General features: G+C 40.7%; 2 protein-coding genes across 2 annotated transcripts in view; one reads left to right on the top strand and one right to left on the bottom strand.

Moving 5' to 3' along the window:
- LOC136293059 (uncharacterized) overlaps positions 1 to 13310 on the top strand; it is a 32463-nt gene that overhangs the window by 15439 nt on the left and 3714 nt on the right. Inside the window, exons 8-11 of the mRNA XM_066189314.1 lie at positions 1782 to 1896; positions 2818 to 2883; positions 3542 to 3587; positions 4205 to 4282. The gene's annotated coding sequence lies outside the window, so the exon portion shown is untranslated. The remainder of the gene's footprint in view (positions 1 to 1781; positions 1897 to 2817; positions 2884 to 3541; positions 3588 to 4204; positions 4283 to 13310) is intronic.
- LOC136293175 (baculoviral IAP repeat-containing protein 5.1-like) lies at positions 8213 to 11152 on the bottom strand. The gene is made up of 4 exons (XM_066189617.1): positions 10938 to 11152; positions 10230 to 10339; positions 9793 to 9907; positions 8213 to 8705 (listed from the first exon to the last, which is right to left on the bottom strand). The coding sequence occupies exons 1-4, from the start codon at positions 11073 to 11075 to the stop codon at positions 8517 to 8519; spliced, it is 552 nt and encodes a 183-aa protein (XP_066045714.1). The 5' UTR covers positions 11076 to 11152; the 3' UTR covers positions 8213 to 8516.

Genomic DNA, 13310 nt, shown 5'->3' with positions numbered 1-13310 from the left:
TCCTGTGGACTATTCTTTTTTCTTCTACTGTAGGGCACTTTCTATTATGTAAAACATGGATTCCTTTGGTTAATTTTCTTCTGTAAAGCAACAGTAGTTCCAGAACAGCAGATGCTCAATCGCTGCAGATATTGTGTTACTGCTCCATCCCTGGAAGTGTCCAAGGCCAGGTTGGATGGGGCCCTGAGCAACCTGGGGCCCATGGCAAGGGGCTGGAACTGGGTTTTTAAGGTCTCTTCCAATCCAGGCCATTCTGTGATTCTGTGATTTGTGCCTATAACTCTTAGTGAAATAAACAGAAATTCAGAATACTGAAAAAATTTGACATGGCAGATAATTTTTATCTGGAAGAACTTTTGGGTGTCAAGATTACCCTGACTTGAGTGTTTTTGAACACCAAAACCTGCCACTGAATTCAGCTGAAGAACTTAATGTCTACTTATTTTGAAAACCAGGTCCAGGTTAATGAAAATTGCTAAAAATTAAGAGACAAGAAAATCAATGTCTGTCATTTGAAGATAGAATTTGGGTATTATCCCTATTTCCCCTTTTCTTTCAATGCACTTAGAAATACTACAGGTATAGGGCACTGATTGAACTTCTGGAAGCAAGACTACTTGTTGAAATTAGAGGATGTATGCTGGGATTCTGATTGTATATGTAATTTTTTTAAAGTAATTACTGTATTAATAATTCAATCACTCAGGCTAAACAGTCGACAAATGTTAATGAATTCAACACTTGTACAGTTCATCCTCCATTTCACTTTTACACAGCTTTGATCAAAATTCTTTTTGAACTAATGGAAAGATGATTAGCATGTTAAAACTAAATAATGATAGCTTTTAATTTTGAAAGGTGAGATAGAATCTCCCTCAAATTATGTACATATTATGCCTGTAGTTATGAGTTTATGGCTGGATATTAGGACACAGGGACCATATAAAATGCAAGTCAAGCTCTTTGTAACAACAAATTTTTTAAAAAGCAGAATTAGCGAGCAATCCAAGGATAATTTGCAAACATATACAGTGCTTGCTTATTTATTCCCATCAGTGAAGAAGGATTTTATAGATGATGAAAGCTGTGTCTGTTTGGCTGCTATTAGAGAACTATTCTTTAATTATTCAAATAGCAAATCTGAAGTGGAATATATTGAAAATAATATGTGTCTGAAACTTTGAAGTAGGGAAAGAAACAATGCAGGTTTTAGCTGAGTTTTACCCAAATACTAAATTCCTGTTTTAAAATAAGAACAAGCAAAATTATTACGAGCAAATTACATAAATATGTAATACATAAATATGTTTGGTCTAGACTGTGCTTAACATGCGGGTTTCCTGTGTTCAGTTTAGTCTGCATTTGCTGGTAGGAGTTTATGTTGAAAATGAAATCTGGCTCCATCTCCCTCAGGTCTCTCTTTGGGCCCTCAGCAGTGACTGAGCCACGCAGGAATTTGGGAGCTCAGCAATTCTTGCAGTGCATTTTTCACCCACTGCTGACCACTGCCATGGGCTGTGAGATTCTCTTTCTACCACTGCTGGTGCTACTGCCTCATCTGACAGATATGCAGGTTTTCCAACCCCTATTGCTTCTCTACACCTGTGGTGTTACTCAATTTTCCCTTATCTGTGTTTCTTGAACTACTCAAAATCCTTTTAAGTTTACAAAGTTCCCACTTGATTAATATCACGCCGTGCTGGTGGGTTACAAATGTATTTTCTGACTCCCTCAATGCATTTTAGCTGTGAAAGCTTTCTTCCATTGTGGGTCCCTTTCAGATGTTTTCCTAAACCATCCTAAAATGGGGAAGAAAGGCATCCTCCTTCAGCTGGTGATCAGTCACTCCCAAATGCACTTTCTGATCCGTAACAGAGAAGGTTACTGCTACTCAAGGTACATTTCTCCACCAAAACTTCCTCTCCTAAATTTGGGCTTTCTTCCACCATATCCATTTTCATTAGTGGAAAATTCCCTTCGTTTTCACTTGAAAACACTGACTTATGCATGTAACTGTATTAAAGCTGTTAAAAATTTCATAGGGATATTATTTTGAATTAAATAGAAAATTAAATGTGATTAAACTTTCTAGTAAGAACTCTTATACTAAATACATTCTTTCAGAGAGGAAAATTGTTTTTTGTAAACAAAGAACTTTGAGATTCATCTCTGTCCTCTTAAATTCATCAAGGATTGTACTGGGTATGTGCCTGCTATGATTTCATACAGATGTGCTTTTGCTGTAATGACAAAAGGGAATGAATTGCCTTAAGAAGCACTTTGAGATAAACATTTGAAGAGCTTCTATTTCAATTTTGGAAGTTTGTATTTTTCCCTTTGGTAATGCAAGAAGATGGCCTCTGATGATGGCTCCTTGGGGAGCTATCAAACAAACAAATGAATAAGGAACATGGGAAAAGCCAATAGTTTGCATAAAATCAAACTCAGTGACCCTCAGTTTATTGCAACACTGGAGAAGTGCATTCAGTTTGGCAAGGCTGGAAGGTTTATGACTAATGAGAGTGTAAATTACAGAAGGACCTGGAGGGGGCACAGTTAGCTAAAAAATGAAAGTAGTGAGTAACCAATATTCTCATAGTTAAGGAAAATAGATTTGTTTTTCCCTCCTTGCTTTGAATCAAGTGAGTACTACAGTAATTGAAGCCCTCACTCCAAGTTAATGCTATACTAAGATACATCTTAGCACAATATAATACTCAGATTTATATATTTAATTGCTTTATGAGAATTGCCTTTTTCGTATTAGAATAACAATATTTCTAAAAAGTAATGTATATTTTCATTTGTCTTTTCAAGAGTATAAATACCAGATTTCCAGGCAGAATCATGGAAGATTCTTGTGTTCACTGAAGCATCCTCAAGGCAAGTAGTCTTGTTTCCTCCAAAGAGAAATGAATCAATGAAATACAGAGGTACAACTCCAGCTATTTTTCCAAGGCTAACTGGAGTTACAAGTAAAGTGATAGATTGTTTATTTGCCATTATTTCTTTCTTGATTTTGACCATATCATGCATATGGTGAAAACTGAATTTAGTTAAGACTTACCCAAAATTATTTCTGTGGCATTTAGTTTCTTGTTATTTTCCTTTTTTAAAATGGTAGCCCTTAAACTAGTGGGCTCAGCTATTGGCAGCAGTTACAATGATAGCATTTTAGTTGTTTTTTTTTGCAAATTTAGAGTAGATAAAAAAATTACAAGTACATTCCTTTGATTCATTTTTCAGTCAGCTGAATACACTCCTTATCTCTACCCATTGCTCAATTAAGGTTTTAATTGTTTACACATTGTAAATGCACATTATTCATACATGTTATGGAGAATAGTCCATCAGCAACATAACTGCCAACAAAATCCTACTGATTCTAATGTTATGTTGAAGTGCTGCTGGATAATATTGGAGAAGAACTTGGTCCTGTCCCAGAGCCACTTTTATCAGACATTTAAGCAGTCAGGAGTATCTGCATTTGCCTTGGACACTCCACCATTGAGTCTCTTCCTGAATTCTGCTTTTATTTTAGCACTAAGCTGGGAAATCCACATTATCTTGCTGGAACATCTGTTAAGGTGAGAATTTTGAAAATAAATGTGCAACTCTGTTTTAATTTTAAAATGATTCCTTGGCTAAAACCTGGGAAGAATTCCTGGCATTTGTTTATTCCTCCTCCCCTGCCAACATTTTTTTTACACTGCTGGGTGACTGGAATCGCCTTACAAGTGTTGCTATCTCTCACCTTGCAATTCTGACATTCCTTCATCCAGTCAAGAATTTATTTAATTAATGACTTTTATCACTTTTTCCAGTCTGGATCTCCTGATTCTATTTAGTCGCCTTTTTTTATAAAACTATTTACAGGCCTTAATGCAATAGTCACCTGCCATGTGAAAACAACACCAGGCTTTTTTATCTGTAGTGTAGTTAGGGAAAGGCCTGGGCAGTCTAAGTTTAGCAGAGCTGTTAAAGATATTGCTAGTCATAATTTTAGTCAGAGCTTAATATTTTGAGATCATATTTGAATGTACCTTTGAGGCAACCTTTACCACCAAGGCAGTCTGTGTTCTAGAAATCTAGCTCTTTGACTTGAAATCTAACTGTTTTACCTCTCAAAAAAATCCCTGTGTGCCTAAATCAGAGTAGGCAATAAATAAAATTACCTCGCTTTGACTGTGAACCTTTCCACCAGCAGAAACATGAAGACACAGAGCCTGAATCCCAGCTGCCAGTGTGGATCACGCCAATCATGCCCAGGGACTGCTTTGGGGTGAGTCCCTTTGGATGCTTTTCCCCAGGGAAGGCAGAGGTGGGCAGCCCCACAGCAAATTCTGTGGATTCGTAATTCACATTGCCCTGTTTGGCTTGGGCTGCCTTCACTAGTCAGACTCTTTTCACAACGGGCTCTGTGCTGAGGTTTTTCTAACCATTCTTTTCTCATGCAAACACGTTACTTTTGTGACTTGAAAAAGGTTTACATTTTGTCCCATAGTCATCTTTGTGTCAGTATTTTGTGCATAAATTGTATGTACATCCATGTAGGTGATGGGAACCAGAACATTGAAAGGACTTAATGCTAATAATAACCCAGTAATTAATACAGTAATAATATTAAAAATTACCTATTTCTTGTTAACTGAATGGAAGAAAACAACAATAGATTGAAATACAAGACTGAAGAGGAGACACAGATCAAACAACATAGCTTGCTTTCATTCTTGATCTTCTGTCAAAAGCTTTCTGCTTTTTAATGATAATAGATGGCTGTTAGGTCTCAGAATGACCACCATGCCTGAAATACTGGAATGATCCTCTGAGCAGCTGTGCCAAGAGCCGGGTGCCCATGGAATTGGGGAAAAGCCACAGAGCTTTTCCACATCTTCGTTTCTACCTTAAGAAAAGAATTTGAAGTAGCTTCTGCAAATTCTTACCCTGCATTTCAAGCCACCTGAATGGACTTCACCCTATTTTGGCTGCGGTGTTCAAGGCATTCAGCCAAATAAGATATTATCCCTCTATCTTACTCTCCATATGTGCCCGTAACCACTTTCATGTTCAGGTAACACTGTTTCCGCCGGAACCATTTTGAGGCGGCGCGCACACAGATTCCGTTTCCGGGCATGGCTGACATTAAAAGCAGTGTCAAAGTGACTGTAATATTTTTAATAGTCCTAAGGGTAACTTTTCCGTCGTTCGTGGGTCGAGGGAAGAGAAACGCAGCGGCAGACACAGGAGGTACTGACCGAGAGGTCTCTGGAGCCGCGGCGGGGCCGCTGCCCACGCAAACGGCCGCGACTCGTCCCACCTTTGGATAGAAAAGGCGTTTTGTACATCTGCTCTGTCCTGCGCCACGGCAATAAAGTTCCCGAATTCCTTTTATTCTGTTTTATCCCGTTTGCACAATATAAGTGCCCAGACACGTATTCTCGCTTTTTCGTCAGCTGAAACTCTAAGATTTCTGAGATTTCCCGTGTTTTACCCCTTGGTTAAACTCACGCTCTGGACGTTACCCCGCGGCCCGTGTGCGTAATCCCGCGAATTTTACGCTCCGCGGCGCGGATCTTTCACTGCGTATTTTTGACTGGCTTTCGGCCGCTGTCTCCCCGGCTCCAGGCCGTGCTCTCCCGGGATTCCCGATCGTGTTTCCCCATCTGCGGTTCTCGGCCGTGCCCTCAGCGCGGGTTTGGAGCCGCCGTCTCCCCCCGGCTCGGTGGCCGCGGTGCGTTTTTGGGTCCGTGCTCAGCGCCCGGGTGGCGCCTTCCCGGGAGCCCTGTTTGTTTCTGTGTCTGTGTTGGTTCTGTGTCGCTGCTTCAGTTCCATTCCGCTGCGGGCTGCTCCTTCTTGGCTTTGTGTAGTCCGGCTCTCGAGTCCCGCCATCGCCTCGGGTCATCAGAAACTGTAAATAAGTCAGCCGAGACTCCGTCTTCTTCATGCGGGAAAAGGCAATTCTTTATTCGCATCGCTTACTTTGTACAGTTCCCACAGACCCCGTGAGCAACACCGACTGGCTGGTAGTTTTCTTAACTACTCCAGTTTTTGGTCAGAAGGTGATTGGTGTGTACGTGCCAAGATTCATGTGGTTCACATTTTTCCTTTATGGGTTCTCATGGACCTGATCTAATTGTTTACACAGATGCACTTACTTCTCAACCCAACAACAGGTGGTTGTGTTTACGAACCTTTCATACCAGGATTGTTTTCACATGGGAACTTGCTTAACTACACTTACAAGAGAGGACAGGCTAGCTATTAATTAAATAGAGCAGGCCTGATTTTAAGAGGCCTTTCTTTTATAATTCCTCTACCTATTCTGTCACACCACTTTCTGATTAAAGAAATAGCCTAAAGTATGCAGAGAGAGAAAGAATGGATTTTGGTTAGAAATGCTCATGGAAAGAGTACAATGAAAGACATTAAAGGCACTAAACAGTTCTAGCTTCTTCACTTGACCAGATTGCAGGAAATGGGCAAGTAATGAAAATTGGGCTTTCTTTGGGCATTTACCAAAACAAAACCAACATCTATATATATATATATATATATATATACACACACACATATACACACACCCACACACATATATATATATACAGCAAGTTGAGGACTTTATTTCTGTAGGAAACAGTCACCTGGAAAATGAACAGAGAAATTATGACATTGGAAAAAGAGACTGAGGGAGGGGACTACTTGCATACTGGTATTGATTTTTTTTTAGTGTATAGCTAAAATAAGTGAAAGGTGCTGCCTTTCATCAGTAAAGATCAAGAGGTGTGGGACAGCTGTGTGTGCATTCTCACAGCCAAAGTGGAGTACAGAGCAAGTCCTTCACTAAGTGATGTTCAGTAAAATGAGATGTATATACTCACTGTCATCTGTTAACTGCTAAAGACTCTCAAACAGACCAAAGCTGAGAGCATCACTGAGCCTTGCATGGCAGATCTAAAGGAACGGCATTTTCTGCCACTGGCCTGCTGCAGAGAGTTGCTGCACCTTTTACTTGTCGCGTCAAAGCATTTTTTATCCCCCATGTAGCTCTAATACTCCCACTTTCATGTGAATATTCACAAACTCTGGTGTCAGGCTAATACAAAGTTAACAGCCCAGACACCAACTGCTGCCCCCACTCTGGCAGCTGCAGTAACAAAATAACAGCTGGGTTGGTCACAGGCCGTTTAGAAACCGAGCTCCCTGGTGCTTTGCTTGACTTTAATTTTGTCATTCTTGTTTTTCTGCCAGCTGCAGCCCCACTCAGTTACCTAGTAATACTGTAATGGGATTGTCATTGATGACGTTATCATTGTAACGTTAAAGACTAGCACTAGAACAGAGTTCTAACAAAGAGGGACCTAAAATGGATGCTCACTTTCCCCCCACATAATTTTTTCACTTCCTAGAGAAGAACTTGAACTTTAAAATTACTCTGAATCTTTCAAAGACAGTAATCCTGTGCTATACGAGAAGCTTCTTAGAGTAACATATATGTAAAGGTTTTTTTTAAAAAAGCTTTAAGCATGTCAACTTCATTCCTGTAACTTTAAAAAAAAAATCTTCATGGATTCCTGTGTCAAGGGATAACTTACTCTTAAGACAGGGAATTCATAAATGCTTTTAAGAATGTCGAAATACTTGTTTTTAGGATCCCCAGCATGAGGATTTTCCTGCAGAGTGGAAAAACAAGTCATGGGAGTTCCAAAAGCTGCTGTTCATTCGCCGCACAAGACCTGACAAAGTATTGTACAAAACTTTAACCTTACTGAGAAAGTCTGTCTGCAACCAAAAATATTTGCAAGCATGCATTTTTAGTCTACAACAGTCTCGAATAAAGGAAAATAGGAATTAGTGAGATTTTAAAAGAACTCCAGTGAGTTTGAAATTGTAATGAAAAACTTTTAAAACCAGCTTTTGTTGTTTCAGTTGCACACCAAAATCCCCAGCACTCTTCCTTGAGACCGCCTTACACACCTTGTGTCTACCCCTGTACAGTATACCTGTTTTTGCTGGATGTCATTATCTGTGTCAATTTTGTCCGATCTAGAAAGACAGCAGCAGGAGTGTAACTAACGCAGGTGCTTAAAGCAATTGTTGCCGACACACAGATCCGTTTCGTTCGCTGGAAAGTGTTTTGCAGCAGAACTGTTCTGATTTGAGTCAGAACAGTTTTGCCTAGGTGTAAGGTTTTAACACAGATCACAGGAAGTACTCACCGTTATGAATCTTTATTCAAAAAAAAGAAAAAAAAGTCAGCATGCTAAAAACCAGAATGAAAGTATCTGCTTAGACATTTTTCACACACTGGCAGGGTAGGGGACTCTTTAGTTCCCCATCCAGCCACAGCAAGAAAGCACATCATGAAAGGTCAGGCCACACCTGCCTGTGCTCACTCCTCCCATCCAGAGAGGCTGAGAGCAATTCTCTGCGTACACCTGCTCATACACCTTCAGATTCGCACTTGGATAAAGAGTGGAATGTTTGCACGAGTTAAGAGACAGTTTTAGAGTCAGACTTCACAGCTCACTTGTTCTGGGCTCCTTCTGCCCGGCAGTTGAGCCTCCTGGACGCTGGGCTGCTGGCTCATCCCCGAGAGGCTGCGGTGCTGGGAGCTGGGCTCTGCAGCCAAAGTAATCCACCAGCCTCTGCCTCGTTGCTGCCACTTCTTCTTGAAAAGAGTTTATTGTGCTCCTGCCAACCTTGCACTTGAATCAAAGCAAGAGATTGAGCCTTTCAGCGGAGCAGTTTAACTGTGGTAGTTCAGCCAAGTTCCAACCCCCCTCCTCAGGCTGCATTTGGGTATCGGTGCTATCGTACCCTGGTCAGCCTCCTGCAAAGTCCTCCCAGCCAGCGGTGACAGTGTCCCTGGGGCTAGGTGTCCCCACCTGAAGCTACTGCTTCCAATTTTTTATATACTGTACTTAGAAATAAAGTCATATTATGGCCAAGACCCCTTTTGTTCCTTGAAACACTGCTCTAAATCATTCACAATTCAAGTTCGGTAACACCACCTTCTGACTCTTAGTCCACCTTCTAAGGTATCACTGTGCCACATGATCCTGTTTTTGTACTTTAATCTGTTGCACAGTGGCCTTGAATGCTTAACTTTGACAGTCACCGGGTATATATTTAATACAGAACATTAGTAGCAAGGCAAAGATCTTATTTGTGCAAACCCACCAACAAGTAATTTGCAGAACCTTTTACTGTGCCTCATCAGGGAACTTGGTTCACTTAATTCTTACTATCCACAGCACTAGGGCTCATATATCAGCTGATATTGAACAACTGAGCAGCTCAGTTGTGTGCCTTTGTACATGTCAGCACTATGGCATGAAACCCCAGAAGTAGGGAGGAGTAAAATATTTGAAATGGGCTTTAAAGTTTAATTAGGTAGATTTATATATAAAACTGGACACGTGAAGCAATGATCTGGTCAGATTTTGGCTTTTCACATATATTGTTCATCCCTCCTGAGAATGATAGAGCTGCTCATTGTTGAGTTTTCTGCACTGATTACTGCACCCTATATTATTTTTTTCTGTTGCAATGAGTTGCTGGAAAAGCACTTCAAAAGGAAACAGGCTTGCATTCAAAAACCAGACAATAAAGTACACTGAGAAGTGCTTAGGTGCAGATTTCTTAGCCAATAATGCACATAAATCATTATTTCAGAATAAGTCATGTTCTAACTTTAGACAATCATTTCTGGCTGATGTTTGGAAATCTTAGCAAGAGGAGTTCTTGTTTCTATTCTATCTCTGAATTTCAGGTGATGTGGTAAACACTTACAATGAAGGTCCTCAGCCGTGTCATCTCCAGCATGTAGTATTCCTCCATTGTCAGCTCATCAAAGTGCTTGGGAAGGGATAAAAAGTCACAGGTGTGACGCTTGGTGTGTTCCTCCCTGTGGTATAAACCCAGAATAAGAACAGATGTTAAAGCCATGAAAGTTTCATTTCAGGAGATGAAGAGGTCTGTACAGGCAGGTCTCTTCAGTACTTGGGCTGTCCATCAGCACAAACAGTATCATACAGAGAAGATGAAATAGATTTTAGTGGATCTCAGATAAAAGCTGGTTGAACAGTTAATTTCACAGTTACTGGGCAAGATAAACTTCCGGTTTTGTGAGCTGTTATGGTGGAAACTGACAGGAGCATTAACTCATTGAAAAATTACTAAAGACATTTGGAGAGATACTTCAAGAGCATTGTTACATCTGTGCTTACCATGGGTCATCGTTTGGCTCCCAGCCCCACAGTTCTAACAAGCAGAAGAAACATTTTGCCACATCTGGTTCATTTGCAGTTGGGCAGTGGATGAAGCCAGCCTTTGCCATCTGCAGGGGACAGTTTAGAAGTTTTGAGCCTTTTCCCACACACTACTCATGTTTCCTGCCACTTCAGAGTCATGTTTAGTCAGGACACCAAAAATTAAGTTTGCTTCAATAGCCAAACACCTTCTCAGCAACTCCTGCATTATAACTCATCAGAGATTCAGGTGGGCAGTGTCACATGTGTGCTAAAGTAGAAGTCAAGTGGATTTTTTTATTTAAATAATTTCCATTTCTGAATTCGAGGTAGTGATCATTCCACTACTTTGTCCTTCCTGCTGTACTTGTTATTTGCAATTGGAAAGACTACATAATACAAGAAATTAATTTTTAAATGACAGGAAACAAACAAACAAACAAAAAAGGAAACAAGAACAGTAACTATTAAAATCTGTAGGCAGACTAGTGGACTGAGCACAGGAAAACCAGTCAATTCCACTACAGTATTTCTGAGCAGGGAACAGAGGAAAGCTGAGTATTGAACTTTTCATCTTCAGGCTTAGCACACTCCTCTTAAACCCAAATATACCTTAACAATGACTTCACATTCAGGCACAGCATATATAAATTAAGGCAGAAGCAAAATAACCACTTTCAGACTTACATTCTCTGGAGTGCACTTGCAGTTCTCCTGGAAGGGCCACTTGGTGAAGGTCTTTAAACGGGCCTCATATTCATACATCTCCTTAAAGTCAGTTAAGAGCTTGGAAGCTGAGCTAAGCTCTTGCAGGAGCGCCTCCATCTGTGAAGCCTGCAGCCAGTGTAAGGCACAGCCTCCCTCCTGTGCCCTCACATTTAAGGCCTTTGCTAATTGGTGACACACTGCACCTGGAGAGCAGGGCAAGGCCTAAAGGAGCCTTGGTCCCTTCCTAATACAGGAGAGTTTATGGGCAGGGCAGCCAAGGGAAATGAAGCTACTGGAATTTCTTCCCCTTGTGTCACAGTGTGTTCAGGTACTCTGAAACCAGCCGGGATCCAACTGAGGAACTCTAGCAGAGGGCGTTTCCTTCCCTCTTTGCAGAGGTGGGTGTTTTCCACAGAGGCCTCTCGGGAATTTGTCACCAATGCATGACACATCTTCATGTTCCAGCTTCCTAAGCAGCCCAGCATGGCAAAAGTCTGTTAAAGTTATGGATGGGCAGGAATAAGGCGTTACTATCACTGTCAGCCTGGAGTGATTGTGGTTATTAATGTGATTACCAGGCAAGTGATTCAAGCAACTTCACAGAGGTGTTTCTTTCCTGAAGGAGTGGGGGGCTTCTGAGGGGGTGCCCTCCTATTACATGACCAAAGGTTCTGAACAAATTACAAATATAGCAGGGAGGGAACCTTTTTTTTGTCCTGAAAGATAACGATTTGTATGTAGTAAACGTTTCTTGGTACTTCGACTATTTTGCTTCATCCCAGTTCTCAGTGTATCACCCACTCTTGCCTTCCTGCAAATAATTTTCTGTTATCGCTCGTAATTTTTCCTTTTTATGCACCTAAGAGGAGTCCAGCTTCTCCCAACCTCAAGAATTTAAGCAAGTTGGATTTTCTAAAAATATAAGATAAATAAATAAAAAAAATTTATGAGCACAGTTACGGCCTTGTGACAGCAAACATTTGTTTTAGAAAGATACCAAACAAGTAGAGAGAATTTTGGAAAAGTCTTCCATAAACTTGTATCCAGGGAGTTTCAGCTGCATTACTATGGAAATTTTTGGTGCTATTATTCTTCAAAAGCAGCAATGGCTGGGTGACTTGAGGGATGATTATTAAAAAGTATTTGAAGGGCTGGAGATGAAATGGTTCAAGCATGAACTAGCAGAAGTAATTAACAGCCTTTAAACTTCCCAGTGAGAATTCTGGCTGCCTTCCAAGTGAATTACAGCGATACTGATAGGGCTGCCCAGGGAAGCGCTGGGCTGCTGCTCAGATCAGTATCCCGTTTTCCTGCAGGAGCTGCCAGCTGATGCTCCTCACTGTGACTGGGGAATGCAATTACGGTGCCAGAGGCACTGAGGATTGGGATTGTCTCTGTACACGTTTTGAAGATGTTACTTTCCTCGGAAATCATTACAAATGTCAATTACATACTTGATCCAAGTGGTGTTTATTTTGCCTCTCCTAAAGGAGATGCAAGTATTGCAGAACAACAGAATTACCAAGTTGTTTTTTGATTTTTTTAAAAATAGATGTATCTTTAGTAAAACTGATGTATCTCAGTGTTTACTCAGTCACTGTTTGCTTTGGTGGCTTAATCTCACCCTCCATCAGGCCTTGTTTCAGTGACTTCTAAGAAAGGGACATTCTGTAAATACCAACCAATCACTGTCATCTGACTGCTCTGTGTGTGCCAGCACTCAGGGGACAGTGAGAAACACAGCCTCGTGAAATTAAAAGCATTTTAAAATAGCCATAAGAGAAATAGTCATTATATCTACTAAAGGCAGAAAGGCCACAATAATCAGCTTAATTTATCACACAGGAGTTGTATCAGTCATCAGCAAAACACCTTCAGGCACTTGGCAGGCACACTCAGGCTTGGAGAGGGGCTGCAGCCCCTTACACTTGGAATCTTATTTTAACAGAATTTTTGTCAGCTCCCAGAATTTTTCAGAAATTATATCTTTATATCTTAATTTACACACTTATTAATCTCTCTAGGAAAGCCTGTAGTGGTTCTGAAGTACAGCTTGTGGCCTCTTGTGGGCTGTTGGCTGCTTCTGCATCTTCTTTTCAGTCTGGAGGTATTTTTCCCCACCTCTTTTCAGTGCCAAAGCCATACTGAATATACAAAGAGACTTCCACAGAATCCTTTCACAGAGATCTTTGGAATGACTGAAAATGCTGCTATTAACAAGGATCAGTCAGGAACACAACTGCTGTTTAACAACATTCTTCTTGCACAGGTCTGTAAAGCCACACACCACCTTATCCTAACCTTCTACTGTACATCCATGTTAGTATGTTCATATTCCCTCCTGAGTTTTTA

Source organism: Chamaea fasciata, unplaced genomic scaffold (assembly GCF_029207755.1).
Source record: "Chamaea fasciata isolate MVZ Bird 193981 ecotype frontalis unplaced genomic scaffold, bChaFas1.0.hap1 SCAF_8, whole genome shotgun sequence".
NCBI classification, from domain to species: Eukaryota; Metazoa; Chordata; class Aves; order Passeriformes; family Sylviidae; genus Chamaea; species Chamaea fasciata.
This window is presented reverse-complemented; position numbering and strand designations above follow the sequence as displayed.

Bases quoted from the DNA above. Each gene is read 5' to 3' on its own strand.
- LOC136293175 (XM_066189617.1), bottom strand. From the start codon at position 11,075: ATGGAGGCGCTCCTGCAAGAGCTTAGCTCAGCTTCCAAGCTCTTAACT. The intron at 9,908-10,229 runs GTAAGCACAGAT...TTTATACCACAG, and splicing joins GAGCCAAACGATGACCCATG to GGAGGAACACACCAAGCGTC. The intron at 8,706-9,792 runs GTAAGTGTTTAC...CTTTGATTCAAG, and splicing joins CACGGCTGAGGACCTTCATT to TGCAAGGTTGGCAGGAGCAC.